The 23,720-nt window shown below is 36.8% G+C and overlaps 1 protein-coding gene across 13 annotated transcripts in view; it reads right to left on the minus strand.

The window, feature by feature from the left end:
* Positions 1-338: 338 nt before the first annotated feature.
* zip (myosin heavy chain 10) overlaps positions 339-23,720 on the minus strand; it is a 183,012-nt gene continuing 159,630 nt past the window's right edge. For 7 of the 13 annotated variants that reach the window (XM_045751937.2, XM_045751940.2, XM_045751939.2 and 4 more), the window contains 16 exons: positions 23,370-23,513; positions 21,651-21,757; positions 21,103-21,210; positions 20,082-20,242; positions 18,904-19,066; positions 18,299-18,578; positions 16,676-16,898; positions 13,705-16,074; positions 12,896-13,067; positions 12,314-12,784; positions 11,366-11,512; positions 10,002-10,208; positions 7,270-7,425; positions 6,818-6,981; positions 3,574-3,708; positions 339-2,686 (listed from right to left, as the gene is read on the minus strand). In XM_045751937.2, the coding sequence (XP_045607893.2) occupies positions 2,557-2,686; positions 3,574-3,708; positions 6,818-6,981; positions 7,270-7,425; positions 10,002-10,208; positions 11,366-11,512; positions 12,314-12,784; positions 12,896-13,067; positions 13,705-16,074; positions 16,676-16,898; positions 18,299-18,578; positions 18,904-19,066; positions 20,082-20,242; positions 21,103-21,210; positions 21,651-21,757; positions 23,370-23,513 (5,138 nt within the window). In that variant the 3' untranslated portion in view covers positions 339-2,556. Of the gene's footprint in view, positions 2,687-3,573; positions 3,709-4,037; positions 4,129-6,817; positions 6,982-7,269; positions 7,426-10,001; positions 10,209-11,365; positions 11,513-12,313; positions 12,785-12,895; positions 13,068-13,704; positions 16,075-16,675; positions 16,899-18,298; positions 18,579-18,903; positions 19,067-20,081; positions 20,243-21,102; positions 21,211-21,650; positions 21,758-23,369; positions 23,514-23,720 lie in introns of all 13 variants that reach the window. The other 6 variants (XM_069316106.1, XM_069316110.1, XM_069316105.1 and 3 more) reach the window with 3 other exon arrangements.

Genomic DNA, 23,720 nt, shown 5'->3' on the forward strand with positions numbered 1-23,720 from the left:
TTGCTATAGTCAAGGTACACATCATCACAAACCTTACCACTATCAACTGCCTAAATAACTATCCCGTTTGTTATGCCCATTCATCCACTTGCACACACCTCCCTCTCTCTCTCTTGCCCTAACCTGGACACCCTACCAACCTCAAAAGGTGGACCACTCATGGGTGACTACAGGTGACTTGTACATACAAAGGAGACCAGCATAACACCCCAGAGAGGGGTTCAAGGCAACCCAACTGACCCCCTACATTAGCCTCCCCCCCACAATGAGGAGACCATTGACAGTTAAAATAGATGAAACTTAAAACTAGATGAATTTAAAATAATGAAACACATACACTGTCAAGGCCATTTATTGCAGTCAGCTGGAGTGCACCACAAGTATATATAAATATAAATTTATTACTATTTATAAATATACAAATGTGCTCGATGCTGCCAGATCCTCAAATACACACAAATGGGCAAGTGAATTTCAATATGAATAATTGTATATGACCACTAGCCTTTTGATCTATCATTACCATAATTCTCCAGTTCTTTGAAAGAACAACTTATCGCTCATTACCTTTATCACAAACATAAAATGCACTTGGCACATCTCCCCTGAATAGGAACTTCAGCACCCACCTCTGCTCACCCTCCTCCTAGGAAGAGATGGAGGGCCAGAAACATGGACGGTATAATATTCTCGTCCCTAAAAGCCGAGGGCAATACTTTGCCACCGCAAGGCAACTCCCAGAAACTTATTCAAATTGTTTATCAAAACGTGTTTTTGCACCAAACTTCACTAAAATTTAAACATTGAAGAACTCCAATTATAAAAAAAAAAAAAAAAATTTATGCAAGGCTAACATTGCATGAATTTTTTAAAATTTTAAAACCAGTTAAATAATATACTTGTGCATCCTGACTGACATGTCATGTATTCTTTAGGCCCTAACTTGTCTGGTAAGCAATGCTGTACCCTGCTCTTTTATAGAAAACTTTGCTTATTCAAAATTCTATGTAATACATGATCAGAGTTCAAAATAACAAATGCAATGGCAATATCAAAACAAAGCACCTTATAGAAGCTTTTATACCTTAAATCACAAATCAAAGTCATTTACTATATTTCTTATTTCCATCCTGTACAGAAAATCACTTCCCAAAAACCATCTACCACTATTATTCAGAATATGTTTCACAGGGTGTCTTCTACATCTATAAGGCCATATTTTCTAACAAGACTTGGGATTGATACACGAAAATGAGGTCAATTTGCTATGAGCAATGGCTTAATTTTAAGGTCACTTGTAAAATAGTGATAACTCAAAATCAGTGATACAACCAGTGCACATACAACTATGTTGTCAAAATATCTAATACTATATGGATGGTTGTAATTAAGCTCTATATAAATGTATGCATGTATGTACAGGATGTATAAGAAAATTTTAAAATACTAATTGGCCTGGCAACTATACAAGATAACCGTAATTATGATAATACATAACAATAATAGTCATATAGGTAGCTCTTAACTAATGGTAATAGGTTATTCATTATCTATACATTGTTGCAGTTTGGAAGCATTCATGGTTAGTTTGATACAAAGTTAGGAAAAGTATTATGACAGTAAAAAAAGTAACATGCAGGATGCATGATTCATACTATTCAATGGCAATTTGTTTGCCAGAGCCACCAAAGCTCAACCCCTTACTGTTGGCAACAGGTGGCATACTTGTAATGTGGATGTGTTTATATGGACCAGTATTAACTTATGTCTATATATATATACCTAATCCCACTCCCCCCTCCCAACACAAACATACCTACAGCATTTGTTACCACAAGTGTACTTGTATCCTTTATTTATGATAATGTAACTTGTTGCTTGGCAACTATTGCCTCTTACATTTCACTCCCAGGGTTAACTGCCCCTTCATTACACCCAACAACCACCATCTACCTGCTTTTCACAAATGTAGGACTAAGGTACCTAAATTAAACTGTACCAACATTTCCCATGCTGGAAGTTGTCAGAAGTTAGGACGAGGCAACTTTGTGCTCTTTCTTACCCAATATCCACCTCAAGGATTAAGTACAAATATGCCAACACTAAAACACCCTAATTTGTGGAATGTTATAATATAATTTGTCAGTCCATTCACTGGGTATGCAAATATGGCAACAAATTCAACAAAAATGCACACCGATTCCAACAGATACAACCCTATAAATAATTTTGTTTTCTCAACTAAATATTTAAAGTTAACATACAATTTAATAACCACATGTAAACACTACTTAGTGTTATACCAGTAGGTTTTGTTCTATTTAAATTTCACTTGAACCATTGTTGGCAATTTCCTGCAACAGGCACACCAACCAAAATGCAGTACAGTACTAGAAGCTCATCGCCCCCCCATACTTCACCGTTGACTAAATATGCAAATAATTTACTCAGTACATATTAATGAAGTGGAGAGCCTCTCTGGAGAAGAATATTTAACAATGGTAACCCTCAAGAAGGGCATGTCCTACGAGCAATGATGTGATGTGCATGGGGTCTTCACTTGGTAGCATCCTCCTCTCCATCCACAGAATCATCTGCATTCTGAGAGTCATCGCTTGCCGCAGCAATAGAGCCACGTTTCACTCCCAAGAAATCGAGGCGAGAACTAATTCCAGCACCACCACGCCTGGTAGAGAATAAAAAGAAAGTCTTTACCGAGTCACTGGTAACAAACAAAACATTTTATTTTCTTTGGCATAAAATTATAGCACTTCTACAAGGATATTCTTCAAACTTTGTGTACATGTTTAAGTAAGTTTTAGCTCTATGCAAAAAGCTTTTGTAAAGATGTAAATTGAAGTTTGTTACAAAATGAGATTTTCAAGTAATTTACGAGAAAAGTGATGAATGGAAAATATGTGCACGTAGCAAAACTGCAAACAAGCAGGCAATTCTGCATGCATACAACAAAAATAGTAAGCTATTTAATCTGGAAGCTTCTTTGACACATGACAAATATAAACATATATATATTAATATATATAAAAATATATATTAATATATTACAGTATACATATACATATATATATATATACATATATATATATATATAATGTTCACACTACGGTGCATAAAGTGTCATACTGTACGTGGATACAACAAATGTCATGCAAATAGGATTAGGTTACTACTAACGTGTGACCTTTCCGAGAGGAGTATCTGTAGGGGGGGATGGGAAATGCTGAAAAAATGGTTTTGACAACCAGTTTCATTTTCAAGCCACTCACAAATACCAATACCTAATTGTAAGTACTTGCATCAAATAAAACATGCAAAACTATAGTACTGTAAGAAAATGACAGTAGTACTGTAAGTCTAACGAGTCAAAACTGATGTGTTAGGTTATTAGCTTACAAAACGAATACAACTTAATCCAACTGCGGTTGAAATTATCACAAACGAACAACACCAATTATCACAAATATACAAGACTATCCTATGTAGTAATGGTTTCCAACTCGCACACACGGCATCTTGCCTGACTACTCGGGCTAATAACCAAAAAAAACAAACTTCTCGTCTTCACTGCTACTCAAATCTTGAGCAAGATCAATCACATTTGAAGTTGAAGCATTCTTCGTAAGCTTGCACAGCCCACGATTTGTTCGTTTCGTGATTTGATTTAAGACCTTTTCAGCTTCAGCTTGGCTACAGCAGCCACAAAAGAGAGGTATATTAGGGGATTTTTTTTTACAGAAATTCATACTAATAACTAAAAATTTGTTATACTGTGCTATGTTAAATTACTGTCGCTAGATTCCTATTATCTACAAATTTCATGCCCCATCCATCACCGATTAATTCCTGAACGAAAGTAACTTAATTTTTATGACATCACATTTGTAATTAAGGACACCAATGCAATTATGCGCAATAAGCACGGTGTAGCAGCTAGAGAGAGTGCAGAACTAAATAACTATATTCATGAAGTACTCAAAGTAGGTCTACTGGATGAAGACCATTTATGAGGTACCCACAAGAGCCTAGTCTTCCTGGTCGTCCGGTGTTATAGTAGTCGTGGTGAGTGACCTCCGACTACTCAGCATGTGACTACCCATTTTACTACTGCTGCAATACATCAAACAATAGGTACTCTCAAATCAAATGTCTAAAAATTATGCATCTAAAAAACAAAAGTGTGTATGTGTGTGTGAACACAACTTTTAATTTCTTTAAAAACCTTTAATTAATCCACCATCCTCTCATGTCAATGTAGTAAAAACCTTTAATTAATCCACCATCCTCTCATGTCAATGTAGTAAGTTTTCCAAAAATTATACTGGAGCACAATTCTATAGAAAACATTTTGAATTGCAGTCTCGCTCATTTCTACTTGGCACAATCATTATTGCTAGTCTCGAAAATTGTACCTGCATTCGAAGTAGGCCATGTCATCTGGCATAAAATAAGCATTCATAATTGAACAGCTTAGTCCAAAGTCAAGAATGACAGTTCTAGTGAAGATTTCTTGGCGCTACAGTGCAATAAGGAAAGAGCAAGACAACCTGCAGAATGTAAACACTCCAGCAACAAGTGCTCCATTATTTGCTTTAAGTTTATCAGTAATTTGTAATAAATCCATAAATTTGTTTTAAACACATCCTTACTATAACCAGAGTTGATATTAAATTACCATTGATTTTTATACCTCTATTCTAGGCATTTTGATAGTGCATGAGAAACAGGATGGTTAGGAAAAGAAAGAAACAAGAAAAAGATTGAAAAGTAAGAAGATATCAGAAAAGCATTAGGAGCCCAATGGCCACAATATCCTAACGTAACATTGATTCAGCATTACTCCAATGTTGAATTAACATTATCAATGTTGATTCAAATTTAACTTAATGTTACTCTTAGATATTGTGCCCACTGGGAGAGAAGGGGGTAAAGAAAGTTAAAGAAATTTATAGATAGAGATAGAAAGAGGGGATGGGGCAAGTCAAGAAATATATTCCACCACTATGTCCAACTGGACAATTTTTTTGTGAAAATCTATTTGTACTAATTCAAATTAAAAAATAAGCCTAAAAATAATATTACAAATAATAAATAAAGCATCCACAATTTCAAGCACAACAGTACCTACTGCCGGCCTACAAATTTGAGAAAGCACACACTACTCCAGACTTTGGTTTTAAAAGTAACATTGTAATTAAATAATTGCAGCTAATTCTAGATATCTAAAATCATGTATTTGTAAAAAGACTCGCACGATGAATATTTTGTATACACGAGTAGATAAGCGCATACACAAAACTAGGCAAGGTTACTTCCGAGTCACGTTAATATTATGATAAAATACATTCTTTTTACCATCTGCTATGATGAGAGGTGGGAGTAAATGTTGTGTACTGGGCAGCAATATGGCAAATCTCTGCAATACTGGTAAACTTATCTGCCATCCTGCTACAGCACAGGAAGCTATTAAAAACATACTACTCTTACTGCAAAAGAAAAGTGGACCACCATACCCAAATTGGTCACTTAATGGCTCATAAACAGACCAATAATAAATTTGTATGTAATGTAACTGGTGTTAACCATTTATGAGCATCCAATTCCATGAACACATTAGCAACTGTAAACATATCCAAGAGGCAATATGCTGCTGGCCTTTGCACCTCTTGGAAGCCTTACCATCTGATACGTCACATTAGAAATTTCCCTCTTCATTCTAGAGTCATTTGTGCCTACCCCCAATTTCCTCCCCTCCACATTATCTTTTTAAAAAATTACCTTTTTTCCAGTTTTATATTATCTAACTTGTAATTTAAATTCTTCACTTTCTTAATTATAACAAGCACTTAAGAGGAATCTTTGTTTTTTAATGAACTCCAATTAGTAACTTTATTTTCACGACAATCCAGCATGTGGAATTCTTTTACAAATCTAAAAGATGCTCTTTAAAGTCAGTATGTCTACATTAAATATCCCACAAAGATGAAAATAAAAACTACAAAAATATAAATTGAGATATTCCCTCAGCAGTTCCTTGTTCCTGGTTAGTGTCCTCCCAGGAAAGAGCTCACAATGCTAGGCCCTTGGCAACGTGTTCCCCATCAAGATGGGGATGTTTGTAAATGGCCTTGCTGCTTAGTTGGAATGGGGAGACCTATCACCAAAGTTACCGATTGCCATGATAAAAAAGCACCAACCATATCACTCGACACCCCTCTTCGAGATGAATCTGCAGTCACCAGGACAGCCAATTATGTCTGCAAGGTTCCATTACTAGCTCTTAAAACTTGAAGTCTTGATATTAATGGCATGCTTATGAGACTTTAGCTTCAAGTGCGGGTGGCCAACTCCTCTGATACAGTTGTAGTGCCAAGTATTAACATCTAGTGTCAATCAATACAAAGTATTTAGCTGGCCAATTCACTTGCAGGAAGATAATTAGTTGCAAGTGAATCAAATTATAGTATCACTCCAAGGTGGTGTCCAGTGATAGGGGTTTGTTCTTTTGTATTGTCAAGTGCAGTATCTCTAGTTGTGGATAGTTATATTTCTCCAGTCTCCTCCTCAACAATGTAATAAGATCATTAAGAAAGACAGTGCCACAAGTCAATAAGGGCCTAGTATTTCATCAATGTCCTAGGTGGACCCTGGCTAATCGAAGTGAATAAAGAAAAATATAGTTTTTATTTTTTTTTTTTAGGTTGTTGCTTGCTTGTGTTTTCTCCACTTCGTTTGTTTTATATAACTACTGACACTTTCATTCCACAACGACCATTATTTTTATGCAAGAGCACTATACCTGAGTTTAGTTTTGAGAGAAGATATTTCTCTGTTCTGTGCCTCTTGTGATTCCATCATGTCTTCTACCTCTCGTTGGGCTTTACGACGCTGCATCTTTTCCTTTGACAACTCATCCTCGGTTTCTTCCATTGTACGCTTCAGCTGTTTTACTCTAGCATTTGACTGAAAATTTATAATAATGATTATAATTTGTGTAACAATAAAGGATAATATTTTATGCAAGGAATTAAAAGCTGCAGGATACATAGCTTAAGTTATACTCATTCTCCAAATTGAACATTTGTTTCCTATATGCAGCAAAAGCTACTACTGCAACTATGCATGTTCCAAGACAAATATGAGCTTAAAGATCATCCACAATAAGATTTGATGCATATAATGCATCAATCATTCAAGCTACAAAGATAAAATTCTGACAAGTAACTATAATGTATAAATATTGTAACTTACTTTATCTAACTGCTCCTTATATTGGTCAGCATGACGGCGCTCATCCTCCACTTGCATGACCAGCTCCTTCAGCTTCTTCTCCAGCTTGCGGTTGGCCTTTGCTTGAGCCAGGCGGTCACGAGCTTCAACCTCGAGTTGTTCTTCCAAATTGGAAACCTTATATAAAATACTTGTATTAGTAAATTACATTTTTTTCAATGCCTCAATTTTCAATCATCTGTGGCACTTGACACCCACAATTTTTATTATAATTTGCTAACATTCTTATTAGTTCCCCCATTCCCCCCCACATAAGGTGAGGTGGTATCCACCAACCAGGAAAGGAGGAGAAAAAATACGAGGGTGGAACAATATGGTAAAAGTTTATAAAAATATTAACAAAACATCCAATGTATCATTCATTCAACTGTATATAGCACGACTGATGTACAAGCAACAACACACCTTGGCAATTATCAGAGCAGCCACCAAATTAGTCCCAGAGCTGATAGATATGAGCAATGAAAAATAAGTTAAACCTTGTGTTACTAGAGAACACAAAATATGACCACCACATGGAAAATACTCAAGGGAATAGACAGTGCTGATAAAGACAGACTATTTAGCCTGTGTAGTACAAGAACAAGGGGGACAGACAGACACTTAGTACCCAAATTAGCCATAAAGACAATTTTTCAATGGCAAAACAGTCAACAAATGGATTGAGTTAAGAAGCAAGGCATTGTAGGCAAACTCCATTCACAAATTTAGGTGTAGAAAACACAAGAGCCAAATAGGCTCTAGAACTTATGTATCAGTCGATTGTGGGTCGAGAAGCAGGATCCAAGAGATGTACCTCACTCCTGCAAGTTTCAGGAGTGTTCATACTTACATTCCCCTTAGCCATAGAAACAACTTCAACCTAACCTTGTCTCTCCTGTGCTGTTCACACACTTTCTTTACTCATCCATCACATCTACCAAATATTTTCCCCATTCTTCTCTTCCTCCTCTACATTTACTCTAATACCTTCTTCACCAGTTAAAGGTCATCCATTCATTGAAAATGCCTAAACATTCTCTGTACATGCTTCTCAATCTCGTGGTTTATAAATACTTTCACTACATTTCACATTTTTTCCTTTACTCTTCTCTGAACACAATCATTTAAGAATGTCTGTTTTTCACATTTCATGCCAAACCAATGTCATGCATATATATATATATATATATATATATATATATATATATATATATATATATATATATAAGGGTTACCATCACCAATTCTTACAGCCTCCTGGCTGCTTCTCTATTTTCCTAACCAGAGCTTCCAATCCACTAGCAACTTTCCTTTCCTTACAATAATATTTTGGATCAATGAAGTTGCTCTGTAAATAGTTAGAATAACCCTCAATTTCACACGAGTCATTTATTAAATGCAGAGATTGTGTGATAAAACTAATTCCAGCAAATACTGATTCCAGTGATGGTGTTCAAGAGAGAACTGGATAAGCACCTCGAAAGGATACCAGATCAACCAGGCTGTGATTCATACGTCAGGCTGCAAGCAGCCGTGTCAAACAGCGTGGTTGACCAGTCCAGCAACGAGGAGGCCTGGTCGACGACCGGGCCGCAGGGACACTAAGCCCCAGAAACACTTCAAGGTAACTTCAAGGTAAGGTAGCACTTCATTTTTCCATATTTCACAAATTATTTCCTCTTCCCTCCATCACAATAATATTACTCTTGCCAATAATGGTTCTTAACAGCTAACATGCACACATCAATCAAACTTCAACCTATTTAATATATATCTGTGTAACTGCTAAAAGACCCATCATCTGGATACTCAGTATAGTACATGAAATTTGACACTTCAATTACTAATGTCGGGCCTGTACACCAACTCTCTGCCTTTTCTTACCATGCATACTTTGACTGCCTTGGTCTCTCCATACCAAGTATATGTTGACAATCCTCACATACACCTGCATTAATATCCAATCAGCCACTCATTACAATATTCCTTACACATTCAAAACTTCCTACATATAAAGGGCCAGTTATATATACATTCTTTTAACAAAGCTTGGCCAACTATGAATACTAATCAAACTAGAAATTCTCTCAATCATTGTGTTAGCACTGAAGAAGAAATTAAACATTTATCCGTCTTCTCAATGAGATTGAATAAACAAACTATGCTCATCCCAAAAAGAAACTACCATTTCTGTGTCATGTATAGTCAAGAACTTTGTGTAACTTTGGCTTTTGTATACATTTTTGTTCCCAAATAGATAAAGTCTCTTGTTCCTGAAGAGATGAAGCTTTTCACTCATCACAATGCACATCTGAATTTACATTCTGATCTTTTGAAAAATGACATCCAAGTCAACATTGTGTATCTTTTGGATGTCACCAGGTACAGCATAAATTCTCACGCCAGGCCGTTAGTTTACCAAGTGGCTTTGATATTCAATGAATGGGAAATATCAGGACTTGTCTGCAAATTGTATTAATTTCCGACAAGCAGAACAGTGACACAGTATTCAGATCAATGAGGTTGCTCTGTAAATCGTTAAACCTACCCTCAAAACATACCCAATTTTTCTTCTTAATGACAAATTAGGATCATATTCAATAAATCAATTAATGTTACTAAAATTCACCAGTATATAGTATATGTCAAACATAACCCCCCAGTTAATATTCTACATAAGTACATTCGTTAAACTAATAGAAAAGACCTACCTTTGATTCAAGTGCTGCTATGGTTGCTTTCGTCTTTGAACGAATTTCAGTCTCTAATTCTACTAGTTTTGCCTTCAGTTCCTTGTTCTGGCGCTCCAACATAGATCGTTGGCCCTCAAGTTTCACCACAGACGACTTCTCCGTGTTGTAATCTGTTTGTAGCTGTTCCATGGATAGTTGGCTCTTGCGCATCTTGTCCATTAATACCTGTCCATGAATGAAATGCAATTTCAATAGACTTTTTTAAGACATACTAACCACATTCATTTTAGTGTTACTTTTACAATATAAAACTTTTAAAACTTGTTTAATGATAATACTGGAGACGAGTATGGAAGCTAGTAACATGACAAATAGGTACAGTATAGTTAATAAATAGGATTGCATAAGAAATGCAGAGGAAACTTTGATAGCCATATTATAAACCAACATTTGTAACAACCGATTGTTATACTGCTTATTTATTTATTTATTTATTTATTCCAAAATTAAGATTGTATGCCAAGACATCAGTGCTGTTTTGGAAAACTTATCAGTTCTTAACTCTGAGGAGGGACACACAACTAATGACCTGCTAATATTGGTAAGCCAAATCTTCAAACTGGAGTACGATTTCAGATGTCTTACGACCTTATGAGTTTTGGTGAATACTTCAGCAGTTAATGAGGTGATCAGAGTGTCAAGTGCAAGTGGGATCAAATAGGCAAGAGTGATGGGAAGGCAACCAGCATCATGAACTGGGCTGGTAAAGCCATTTAAGGAAAAAAAAAAAAAAGTCGTAAAGGAAATAATACTGGCAAGAAAGTTATTTAGCAAATAAAAGTGAACAGTTTTCCTTTTATTGTGGCTCACTCATTATCTAGAGAAGTTCCTAATGATAGACCCATTTGAAATGGGAATATTTACTAATGATTTTTTTGCAACAACAACTTCTTGTAATTAATGTCGAGATACAATGGTAAAAAACCTTGCCAAAGCAGAGGTTTCCATAAAATTACAACATGTACACAATTAAGGAACAGCACAGTAGAATAGTAAGATCTATTTCCAAAAAATAATTATTGGTAACTTTTCCAACAATAAGTTAATTGTTATCACAAGTAAAACAATTTTTACATTATTTGAAGCAACTACATTGATTTAACCAAACAGAATGTGAAGATACTAAGAATACCTTAAAATTATATTTAAAAGATTGACAAGTTATGTTGCAGAGCTCAATATCAGAATTATTAGAAATGACGTACAGATTAATAAAGGAAAATAGGCACTCGTGCCAAGTACTGTAGCTACATTATATTTGGAGGAATGTCTAGATAATTTTTTTTTTTTAATGAAAGATACTTTAACTCAAAATTGCATACCTCGACATTGCCCTGTTCATCTTCCAGTTCTTCTTCTAGGGAGGAGATGCGAGCCTCGAGCCTCTTCTTTTCATCTGCACTCAAAGTGGCCTTTGATGTGTATTGGTTAAGTTCCTCTTGAAGCTCATCTCTCTCAATTTCAGCATTCTGATGATTTTGTCAAAGATAAATATTGTTTTGAATCTGTGTCAAGATTAGTCACATGCATCATCATATCGGATTAATTAATTTCTTCATAGGAGGAAAGTAACATGTAAAAGATCTGGGAATTACGATGTCTGAAGACCTGACATTTAGTGAAGATAACCAAGCAAATATAGCGGCAGCCAGGAAAATTATAGGATGGATTATGAGAACGTTCAAATCCAGACCCCCCCCCCCCCCCACAGGAATGCTAACACTATTTAAATCACTGGTGCTGTCCTGTCTATACAGTATTGCTCTGTACTCACTTTCCCTTTCAGAGCAGGAGAGATCTCTGAATTAGAGGGAATACAAAGAACATATACAGCACACACACAAATGATAAACCATTAAATTATTGGGACTGTCTTAATGCTCTCAAAATGTACTCTCTGGAAAGGAGACGAGAAAGGTAATCAAATAATACATACATGGAAGATACTGGAGGGCCATGTCCCAAATTTGCACAGTAAAATAACATACTGGAGCGAAAGATACAGAAGGAAATGCAGAATAGAATCATTGAGTACAGGTGCCACAGGAACAATCAGAGAACACTGTCTGAACATCAGGGGCTGGATTGTTCAACATCAGATAGCTGGATTACTTCATAATTTGACACCTATCTAATTATTGAATATAAAATACTTTATACAATCAAATATATAATTTTAATACATTATATATTTTAGTGAATGAAATAGTTCACACAAACTATCAACTAAATACACAGCCTTTCTGCAAATGGCCACCAAAATACAGTACCTTGCGAGATCTCTCAGCAGAAGAAAGATCTTCCTGGTACTGAAGCAGCTCCGTTTCCATGACCTTTATCTTCCTTTCCAATTCTTTGTATTGAGCAGACATCTCCTCACGTGAAGCTCTACTCTCTTCTGCCTCTCTCTGGTATTCCTTCAGTTGTGCCCCTGCCCGCTTCAACTGCTTGACAGCATCTTCCTTCACCTTGCTGTTTATCTCCAGCTGACCTTCCATATCCTTCAGATCACCCTCCAACTTCTTACGAGCGGTTACTGCAGCTGTGCGTTGCTTGCGTTCTTCTTCAAGCTCTGCCTCCAGTTCTCGCAGCTGTTTCACAAGTCCGCGTCGTTTCTCCTCGCCCTGTTCCTCCCTAGCATTCAGGTCACGTTCAAACTGTGCCTTCATGGCCTGCATATTTACTTCAAGTCGTAGCTTGGCATCCTCTGTTAGCTGCAACTCGTCCTCAAGCTCTTCAATCTGGCAAGATAAAACAGCAATTGAAACAACAAATCATTTTACAAAGTAAAACTTTAGACACGTTGCATGCTAAGTCAAAATTATACAGGCACTTTTAATCACAGTACTTACTTGAGTCTTCTGTTCTGCCAACTGGGATTCTAGGGCACGTTTTGCTTTCTCCAGTTCGTGAACATTCTTGTCAGCTGTGCCTCGAGTTGAAACTAGATCATCAAGTTCAATTTGTAACCGTTTCTTGCCAGTTTCAAGATCTTCAATACGTTCCATATACTCTTCCAATGTCCTAATGATAAAATGCATCATTAAACTGGTCAACAGACCTGCATGAACTCTTAAATACAATTAAAAATAAAATCAGTTTTCTAAATCAGAATCTCTCATGATACAAACATTATGAACTCCTCATAAAATACAATTAACCCTTTGAACTGTGGAAGGGGAGGGGGAGAGGCAAGCTTTGACATTTAGGAAGTGTGTGTGTGTGTGTGTGTGTGTTCTCAAGGGAGGGGGGGGGGGGGGGGGGGGAGAGAGAGGGGTAGGGGGGGGGGGGGGAAGGAGTGGTGCCCAACTGTTTTGACGATCGGAGATTGAAAACTGAAATGCATGAAGCGAGACCGTTGCTCTACTGTCCAGCCCAAGTGATTGGGCAGGGTAATGGTGGGAAAGACACAAATGCTCACGCATACACTGTACTTTAAAATTAATGTAAATCAATTTCATTTAATCCTGGAGAAAGTGGAACAACTCGATTTGTTTTAAAATACATCATTAATACCATTTTTTGTTAAATGAAGCTGCTATACTATTATGTACCTGCTTGATGGGGTTCTGGTAGTTGTTCTACTCCCTACTGAGTATTTGGGGATATGAATATGTGCGGAACAGAAGATAGCTAAAAAGAGTACTAGTTGTAAACTGACCTGTTTAATGACAAAATCTTCGTTTCCTTCTCTCTAGCCTCACGTTCTGCATTTTCCTTCTCTTGCTGACATCGTTCATAATTACTCTTCTCTTCACTAAGCAGCTTATCAAAGTTACGTTGCTTTTTCTCCAAGTCAACAACCTTAGCACGGTTAGCATCAATATCAACTTGGGCATCTTCTAATTCAGCTTGCAGCTTGCGCTTACTCTTTTCTAATTTTTCATTTGTTGCTTCTAATTCAGCTAAGCGAGCGCGAAGCTCCTCCAGCTCTTTATTCTGGCGTTTGCGCGTCTCCTCCAATTGTTGTGCATTTCCAGATTCCTCATCTGCCTTTTTCTTTGCCTCGCTTAACTGTACTTGTAGAGTAGCAACTTGTTTCTCAAAGTTACGTTTAGAACTCTCTTCCTCGTCAAGAGCCTCTTGTAAATGGTCTTTCTCTTGTTCAAGAGCACGTACACGAGAGTTAAGGTTAAGCTTCTGGCGAGTTTCTTCCTCAAGAAGACCTTGAGTCTCTTGCAAGTGAGCTTCTAGATTCTTCAACTGATTATTTGCTGACATGGCCTTAGAATCGGCCTCCTCTACTGCAATATTTGCAACACTCAATTCCTGCTCTAACCGAGTCAAACGCTCTTGGATGTCTGTCTTGTTACGGTCAGATTCTGCAATCTTCTGCTGCAATTCAGAGATTATGGCTTCAGCCTGTTTTCTTTTCTTCTCGCTATCCTGTTTGCTGGCTGAAATACCCTTTAGCTCATTTGCCAGGTCAGCATTTTCTGCTTCAAGTTGATTCTTGGCTTTATCTAAACCAGCTTTCAGTTTCTTTAGTTGATCAATTTCGACATTCAGGTTCTCAAGTGCATGAGCATGTTTCTGCCGTAGTTCACCTATCTGCTGTTCATGAATTGATTGGTCATCATCCAAGCTCTTCTTTAGAGATGCTAGTTCCTCCTCTCTCTTGCTGCGTAGCTCTTGCTGTGCTGCTGTTGTATCTAGCGAGTCTAATAGCTCATTTTTAAGTGCCTCCAATTCCTCATTCAAATCCCTCTTTTGCTTCTCGGCCTTGGCTCTAAGAGTACGCTCTGCTTCAAGATCTTCCTGAAGCTCATTTAGCTGAGATTCTACCTCACGCATATTTTTTTGCAGCTGTGACTTGGCAGCAGCTTCTTCATCAACTCTCATCATGGCCTGTGCTAATTCTTCCTCTCGCTTGGCTAACTGAATCTGTACTTCGTGGATCTGATTCTTTTTCTCATTGATCTGTTCTCTCAAATCATTAAGATCTGTCTCGCATTTCCTCTTGGATCGTTCTAATTCTGATCTGCCTTGTTGTTCTTTCTTAATTCTGTCTTCTAGTTCTGTAAGCATTGATTCATGCTTTGCTTTTAGTTTCATTAAGTGTTTAGACTTTTCTTCTTCTTCTGCTAATGTACTTGAAACATCTAGTGATCGTTCCTCAAGCAATTTCTTTTCCTTGAGTAGTTTTTGGTTTGTATCTTCAAGTAATGCATAATCTTCTTCAAATTTCTTTATTTTGCCATCACATTGAACTTTCTCAAGCTGAAGCTTTTGCCGAGCAGCCTCTTCCTCCTCAAGCTGTTCTTCCAAATCTTGAATTTGAAGCTGCAGTTTCTTCTTCTCTGTTGTTAGGCTACCTGTACGTTCTTCTTCTTCTTCGAGTCTTGTTTCCATATCATGTAGGATGTCTTCTAGTTCTTGTTTACGTGCCAATAAACGAGCCCGCATCTCTTCAGCTTCAGCACACAACTCTGTCTCGGCTTGCAGCTGCTCTGCCAAAACATTCTTTTCCTGTAGGGCTTGTTGGAATTTATTTTCCATATCTGTATTAGTTTTCTTTTGATTTTCAAGAATATTCTGTATCATCCTAAGTTCCTCCTCTTTCTGAACAAGTTTTTCTTCCTGTTTGGTCACTTGGAGAAGAGGCTTGACCTTAGTGTACAAGCGCCACCACTGCCAGTTACGAAGCTTCAGATAAGCAGCACAGTTACGCTGGATGATCCTGATGGCATTGAGCTGCTGAAGTCTCTTTTGGTAGTTCTTTCTAGCCAACATACCACGACAATAGGCCTGGAATTGTACAATGAGATCAGTCATTTTGATATCCCTTTCCTCTTCTAATGATGCTAGAACACCAGCCCTCAGGAAAATCTTGCTCTGGCCAATACGATACAAGTTTGGTTCTAGTTCCAGGGCCTGTATCATCATCTCGCAAGCCTTCTTACCATCCATGAAGCCCTTAGGAATAACATTAGGAGTGAGGAGTTCATAACGCTGCCGGAATTCCTGGAAGGGGATGCGGTTAGGGAAACCTTGGCGACAGATTCGGATGCCTTCAAGCACACCATTGCACCTGAAAGAAAGACATTTTGTGCACTTAAATATCACTGCCATGGAATTTCCACAAAGAAATACAAGTCTGACTTTACTGTAAACTCATTAAAGCAAAGAATTAACTGTTCATTAAAACTAGAAACATTTAGCAGAGTTCAAAGCTACGATATTAAGTTAATGGTATAGTTTTGCAATTGTTTACCCTGGCATTCTTAATTTGCTTTAAATTGAGATATACATAAACTGTAAAGGTTTTTAAGAAGCACAAGATCTGAAATGTTATAGGAAAACCTTAAGCAACAAGTTCAGTAACACACTAAAGAACCGTAAAAACAATATTCATAATTCACACCAAGATGTAGGTGACAATTCAGCTACTACCAGCCTAATGAGAATTCTGTCCAGAAAACAGCTAGCAAAATATTTCAAGTCCAGCTTATTTTAGGAAATGACAGAAATATCCAAATAATTTTGAATTATAATACTGTACGTAGGTACGATCCCATTTTACGGCTTTAATATTTCTCGTAGATATATCATGTTTGTTATTTCACTGTGTAAGCTTCATTAATACAGTATACTCAAACATTAGGTTTAAAGTAAATTGTTAGAATTCTTACCTCAGCTGATCCAGGACAAGTCCAGCATCAATCTTGCCAGCCCGCTTGTCATGATTTGGGATTATACATCGCACAAAGTTGGGGTTGGTGTTTCTCAATGTGCTCATGAGCTTGGTCAATTGCTCCTTGTACAACTGGCTAACAGTGCGGAACATTCCTTTCCTTGTGCGAGCACCAAACTGACTGTCTCCCATTGCCTGCTGAGCCATTCCCACAATTTCAGCTGGAAATTTATATCAAGTTAATGAAAAGAGTAGTGGGTAAATACATTACAAAACTCAATAGCAGCCATGAATCTCACAGTAAAAATGTTGGCAAGACTTATTTTCACTTTGCAAAGACTATGGAAAACTACTTAAATATTAATTTAATAATTTAAAATTAAACCATTAAAGAATATAACCCATACAAGAAAATTATTAAAACTTGTATGTACATTTCCACTCTTAAATCTTGCAATTTTTGTTTTTTTCCATGTATGCACTTCTATTTTCCATCTCCAATATCAAGGCTGGGGCAAAGAGATGGGACAGGCTTGAAAGAAAATATCGTTAAATAAAAAAATCCTATACAATTATCAACATAATAACATAGCAGATTCTGCTAATTCATTAACTAGAACTTTCACTGCCGCCCTGCTCATCCGTGCAGGGCAGGGAGGCACTGAGCGGACGAGCAGCAAGGCGATAGTGTGATGTTTGCTTCTTTCCTTGGAATTGGAGGGAGTTCTATCCCTCTTTTCGGTTTTTAGTTGTAATTCTCATACCATGTGGGGTTTGTTTTGTTATGCCTACCTTTCTGGGTGCCTAACCTCAGTCAATGGCAGATAAGGAAATGCCCCCTTTTCCAGGTTTTCCAGGGTTCCTGCAACTTCTGAAGGGGGGCGAGGTTCTAGCTCGTAGTCTCCTGTAGGTCGAACTCCTTAGACTAATGCCCCGGTCTCATATCACACATTAGCCCAATAGCCCCAGGGAGCCGAAGGAGCTCCCCACAGAAAAGTAATTATAATATATCACGCTTTGGGTCCCAAGAAAGTCTGTGGTAAAGTTCAACATAAGAAAATAGTTGTGAGGACGACGATATAGGAAAAACAAAATATCATTCAAAGTGAATGAATGTAGTATTTCACTACAGACACGTTATTAAACATGGGGAAAAAAAAGTGTCTTTATAAAGATTCTTAGTAAGATAAGCATGCAGTGAGCCACAACCAGGTCTTAGTGGTATGCTTGCAAAATATAGGAGAGAGTACCCCCAGAAATGTCCTCACCACCTGATGTTATAATGGAAGGGGACTCCCCTTCCAAACCCTAACACCTCCCCCCCCACCCTTTTCTCAGTCTTCCATACACCAAGGAGTCCTCAATAAAGGCAAGATATACTTGTACATACTGTAGTACAAAATATGAGAAGTATGCATAAAATGTATTTTTAAGTTAATATTTTTAGGTGTGTGGAACGGATTAATTCTATTTACATTATTTCTTACGGGAAAATTTGTTTCGGTTTTTTAATTTTCAGTTGTCGAACCGTCTCTGGGAACGGAGTAACTTCGAAAACAGAGTTACCACTGTATGTTATTATACTAAGCCAAGTTGGCAAAAAATTGACAAATCTGCTCACCATCTTTCCAGATCTGTGCAATGAAGGGATCCTGAGAGGTCTGTAGCAGTGAAACAATGTTCTCATTCAGAGGGTCCATGTTTTTCATCAGCCACTGATGTCCTGAATAATCTACCTTGCCAGCATAATGGACAATGGCGAAGTCTGCTTTATCACGGAACTCTGACTTGCAAAACTTGGGATGGACAGAGTGAGAGAGGTTAAGCTTGTCGATGAAGGTTTTGTCTGTTGCCTTGGGGAACCAACATTCTTCGTCCAGAAGAGCCAAAATACCCATAGGCTGGAAAGAATAAAATCATTATCTTGAAAAGCAGTCTTTGGTTATTTTTCGACCCTAATTCAGTGCTTAACACTGTACAAAAGCAATGTCTGCTTTATATTCATAGAATAGCTTGATATATACTTGTAATACCTGTACATAAAACTGACAACAATTTTCACCTGCAAAATCAAGTCAGTACTGTACCTTACGTAACATTTGAAAACAGGAGCCGTCTAAAGAAATGCCACTATTTATATTTTCAAAATCTGTAGTACTATTGTACAACTTCAGAATTTGTACACAAAAACAGACAGCTACTTGCATAAAGACCTATATCACTAACCTTCTCAATTAGGTCAATTGTGGGCTGAAGATCAAGACCAAAGTCAATGAACTTCCACTCAATTCCTTCACGCTGATATTCTTCTTGCTCAAGGATGAACATTGTGTGATTGAACAGCTGCTGTAGTTTCTCATTTGTGTAGTTAATACACAGCTGCTCAAAGCTGGAAAATAATAATACTTTATAATGAAAGCAAAGTTAGAGAAATTTTCATTATAAACTTGATCATAGTTGCATATATCATTCATTATATATATATTTTATTTTGCTATCATTAAGCAGTCCAACATAAAAATCTTTGGTTTAATCTTGTCAAAGTGATCGCATATCATTTCTACACAATTTCCAAACTACAATGTATTATGATATTATCCATAAAATTAACAATTAAAAAAAAGCTTTTCAAGACTCACTTTTAAAATATACATTATAAATTATTTTAGGAATCAAACCCTGCTCTAGAACTATTAAGTGTTGGATATAATTATTCCCTTTATATCCGTCTTGTCATTACGGCACAAAGTTAGTCTTCTCCAGGTTCCTCATCATTATCCTTCCAATTAATTTGTTAAAGAATTGTCAGGTATGAATGTTAGTGATGGGTTTAAAATTCTCTTTGCTAATAATCTAGAATCCACTTGGATTCACATTTCTTTTAACATTTATTAACTTTATGATACTGTGATAATGTATGGCTGTCATTTTTGCATCTGTTTTTGTAAGTTATTTGGGATACTGACTAATTATATATAAATCTTGCACTACCTATCTCTACTGGTTGGCTACTGATAGTTTGGGGATCTAAGGACGCTCAAACCTGTCCTCCCAGTATTGAGGTCTTGCATTTTCAAAGAGATTTTCAGCGAGTTACTTCATTACAGCCTTTTTAATTATGTTTAAATCATTATGCAGCTTATTTTGTACCACATGACAAATATTAATGAATGGCAAAACTTAAATAATTATAAATATTCCCATTCAGCCACCCTTAGGTTTTATGTAATACCTGATAATAATGAAATACTTTATTTCATATTTTGTTAATGCAAGCTATTGGGACAGCCATAAAACAAAATTATTTTGCTATATTTTTGCCAAATCACACACAACACTCTTGGTTAACACAAGTCTCCCACCTTTAATTAGCTGGGAAACAAAAACAGAGCTAATAAACAAACCTGTTCATGGCAAAGATTTCAAACCCAGCAATATCAAGGATGCCAATGAAAGAGGCACCCTGGCGCTTCGTGCGATCCAATGACCTGTTTATGCGCATCACAATCCATTTAAATAGGCGTTCATACAGAGCCTTGGCAATGGCTTCGACAGCAAACTCACACTGAAAGAGTTAACATTATTAATTTTACAAAAACAATGAGCACTGCAAATTAGGGTTATCACAAATCATCATTACCACATTTTTGTAGGATGAGGAAGCATCATCCGAGAGGAAAAGTATATAAATAGAAAAGGTTTTAAAGATTTGTTATATAGAAACCCACTATCTCCCATACTACACAGCATCAACCTCAAAACTTTCACACTCCAGAAAAACTATGCTACTGAAAGGTTAATATTTTAGAATCTTCTGTAATTTAAAAACTAACATCAAAACATCTGAAATCTTCATGGAAAGAGAAAGGAGTCTTGGTACCCATTAACAATATAAAAAAATTAGTAATTTGTATGTAGAATATTCGCTTTAGGGTCAAAGGGCTGTAATTTAACATAATACACCACAGATTCAATTTACCACTCTGCACCCAAGTACAATACTCCATCCACCTTACCCCTGTTACCTAGGGGTAACATGCTACTCCTAGGTAATAGGAGTACTATTACTTCTAATAGGAGTACCCAGTACTCCTAGTGACCGAGTGGATCTACGCATCCAGGGCTCTGGACGCGTAGATCTAGGGACCCGGAATCGATCCCAGGCCATGGCGGAATAAATGGGCAAAGTGACAAAGTAAACAGATGACATGTTTAAGCGTCATCAAATGTGAAAGTGATATTGGTGTACTGTGATTTCTAGGTAAGAAAGGTAATTGATGTATCGCAAGTTTCTCTGGGTAGATGCCTCCTCACTGCATGGAAGCTGGAAACTGGGTAGTAATAATAAAAAATATCAATAATATATGGAACTTTTGTTAAAATTTTCTACATAACATGCCATTTAACAATTAAAAAAAATCTTACCTGCTCTTTGTTCTGAGCCTTTGTGACAGTCTCACGGCCCACTTTGATGCGTGGCTTCAAAAACCCTCTAACCAAATCAGTCACGTTAAGGCCTAACAAGTGGGCAACCTAAAATAAAAATAAAACTTTAAAGTCAATGAAATAAGTTATTCGTACTTTATGAAAAATGCTACCTAGCAAGACATTTATTTAAAGTTTTAACTCGTATTTGAAATAAAAATCCTGGACAATATTATAGGTCCATGAATGCTTTAAGACAAGACAATGATATAGCTTTATGAAGGGATCAAACCCGCATGCCTGAACTCCTCAGGTACATGCACTGCAGACTGGTATCTCCCTATAACTGACTGTGGTACTGGATGGTGCCTTCCAAGCTCCATGCAAGTCAAGTAGGACTCCTGATTGTGATGCTTTTAAACCCATTGTGGTCCAGTTGGTAGCGAGTTCAGGGATATGGGTTTGATCCATCATATATGGTTCAATATTTTCTCATAGTTGTATCACATTCTTGTGACCACAATGTGCATGTAAATATATATATATACCTGTTGAGCAACAGTGTTGTCTGGTAAAGTAGCCTGATCTGAGCTACGTTCCTGCTTGAACTGCATGTTTCCGAACATCAGTACAGCAGATACGGTTCTGAAGACGGCTGCAAGAAATCTCATTTTATATCAACTACTGTAATTAGTAACTGGTTTCATATTCATTAAAGTTGAACCCAAACTATTCAACATATACATGGATGGGGTTCATGAAGGACATCACGGTAAGAATGTTAGCAAGGTTTGTAAACCATGTGTATATATCTAATGGGTGTAGACTGTATACGATGTGTCAATATGTAATACAGAAGATACAATTTAGAATAAGCAGTTGTGTAAAGTTGAAAATTTGATTAAGGTATGCAGCAAAAGACTTGGATGTGAATGTGGACAAAATGTTGTGGTGAATGAAGAAGAATTGCATAAATGGCTGATACAATGAAAGCATAGGTTAGAAAATATTAGTAATAGATGCAGCCAGATGCATGAAGGATTGTGGGTACAATATGTATATATGGCTGAGACACTTGTGTGGGATGAACAAGAATATCAAAAGTTAAGAGCAGGTGAAACAAAGAATCTGCAAACCATATTCAGGTAAATTCGAAGTTAATAGCAAAGCCTGGATAATGATGGGTGGATATGGTGAGCAAATGTGCGAGACGTAGAGAACAAGTGTGGATAAAAAGGGGATATTATTAGGGACAAGACTGGGTGGAAACAAGTATAAATGGGGAATTAACGTATTTGTGTTTAATACATGACAATTCACAAAGTGTACTGTACACTTGGTCTTATGAAAAAATGGGGTGCTGCTGTCTATGGCTGCTTGAATGTGTTGGGCCTCATTTATTGGTCATGCTATATACTGTCAAGTATATGTTATACCATTTAACAGTGTAAGTGATTTGCAATTTTTATTATTTACAATTTAAAACTTGCTGTATTACTCGCCTTTTCATCTCTCGGTTTATGCCTCTCCATCCCAAAAAAGAAGAAACTGGGGTAACGAGTGTATGTACCATGTGTGTGTATATAAAGTGCAGAAGAGAAAGTTTTCAACAAGAATGCACTTTGTGCTACTGTATATCAAATGTGGCCATGCAGTATTTTGCCAAGAACCTTGAGGATAGGGTGGAAATATGGTTTACTCCTGGAGCAACCTTTTTTTTTTTCCCCTGAACGCACTATGCATATTATATGTTATGTCTAATATATATGTAATGTATATACAGTAATGTTGAGACATTTACACTGTTCAGCATATTCAAGTACTTTTACTCGTTAAAATGGCCAACTTTTCTATGTACTGTATATTACGGTGGGGACAGATTCAGGTAATCTTTAATACTATGAATGTATTCCATCTATCTTTCCCCGTCTCCAGTCATAGAATTCAATTTGGGTTAGACAATATTTTTGGCCTCTAAACTGAATCCAGATCTATTCTCTATTACAAAGTCTGTTTGATGTACATTCCACACTTATTTTGTATCTCTAACACCTTGAAAGGTATGTTATAATACGTAACTGAATTCAGTTAATTATATACATATTCACACTAAGTCTTGTATTGAATGTGATAGCTTGCTATAAAATGCATAGTACCACAAGTGCTGTACTTGCACCACAAGTATTGTACTAGCACCACAAGTATTATATTAATGAAGGGAAAAGAAATAAAGTTTTAAACAAGTCTGTACACACTACTGTACTTACATTGGATATCTTCGTTGTTCATCCCCATGATCTGCATAGCTTTGACGGTGGCTTGGAACTCTGCTACTTCATCCATCCCAGGCACCTGGATCTTTCCTCTGGTCAGGAAATTGTAGTGCTTGGGATCTTCCAAGATAAAGTCCTCTGGTAAAAGAAGATCCAATTATTAATACATTTAGCCTCAACGTTCCAACAGTTGAAGTTCATTAGAGTCCACATTAAAATGTATATCGACAGTTTTACATTACTATAAAGTTCACTACCAAAAGTTAATTACTATTATAATATTATGTATTAGCTATTCTAACTTTAGTACTGTACATTAAATACAGTACAGTACAAAAGAATGTG

Source organism: Procambarus clarkii, chromosome 82 (assembly GCF_040958095.1).
Source record: "Procambarus clarkii isolate CNS0578487 chromosome 82, FALCON_Pclarkii_2.0, whole genome shotgun sequence".
NCBI lineage: Eukaryota > Metazoa > Arthropoda > Malacostraca > Decapoda > Cambaridae > Procambarus > Procambarus clarkii.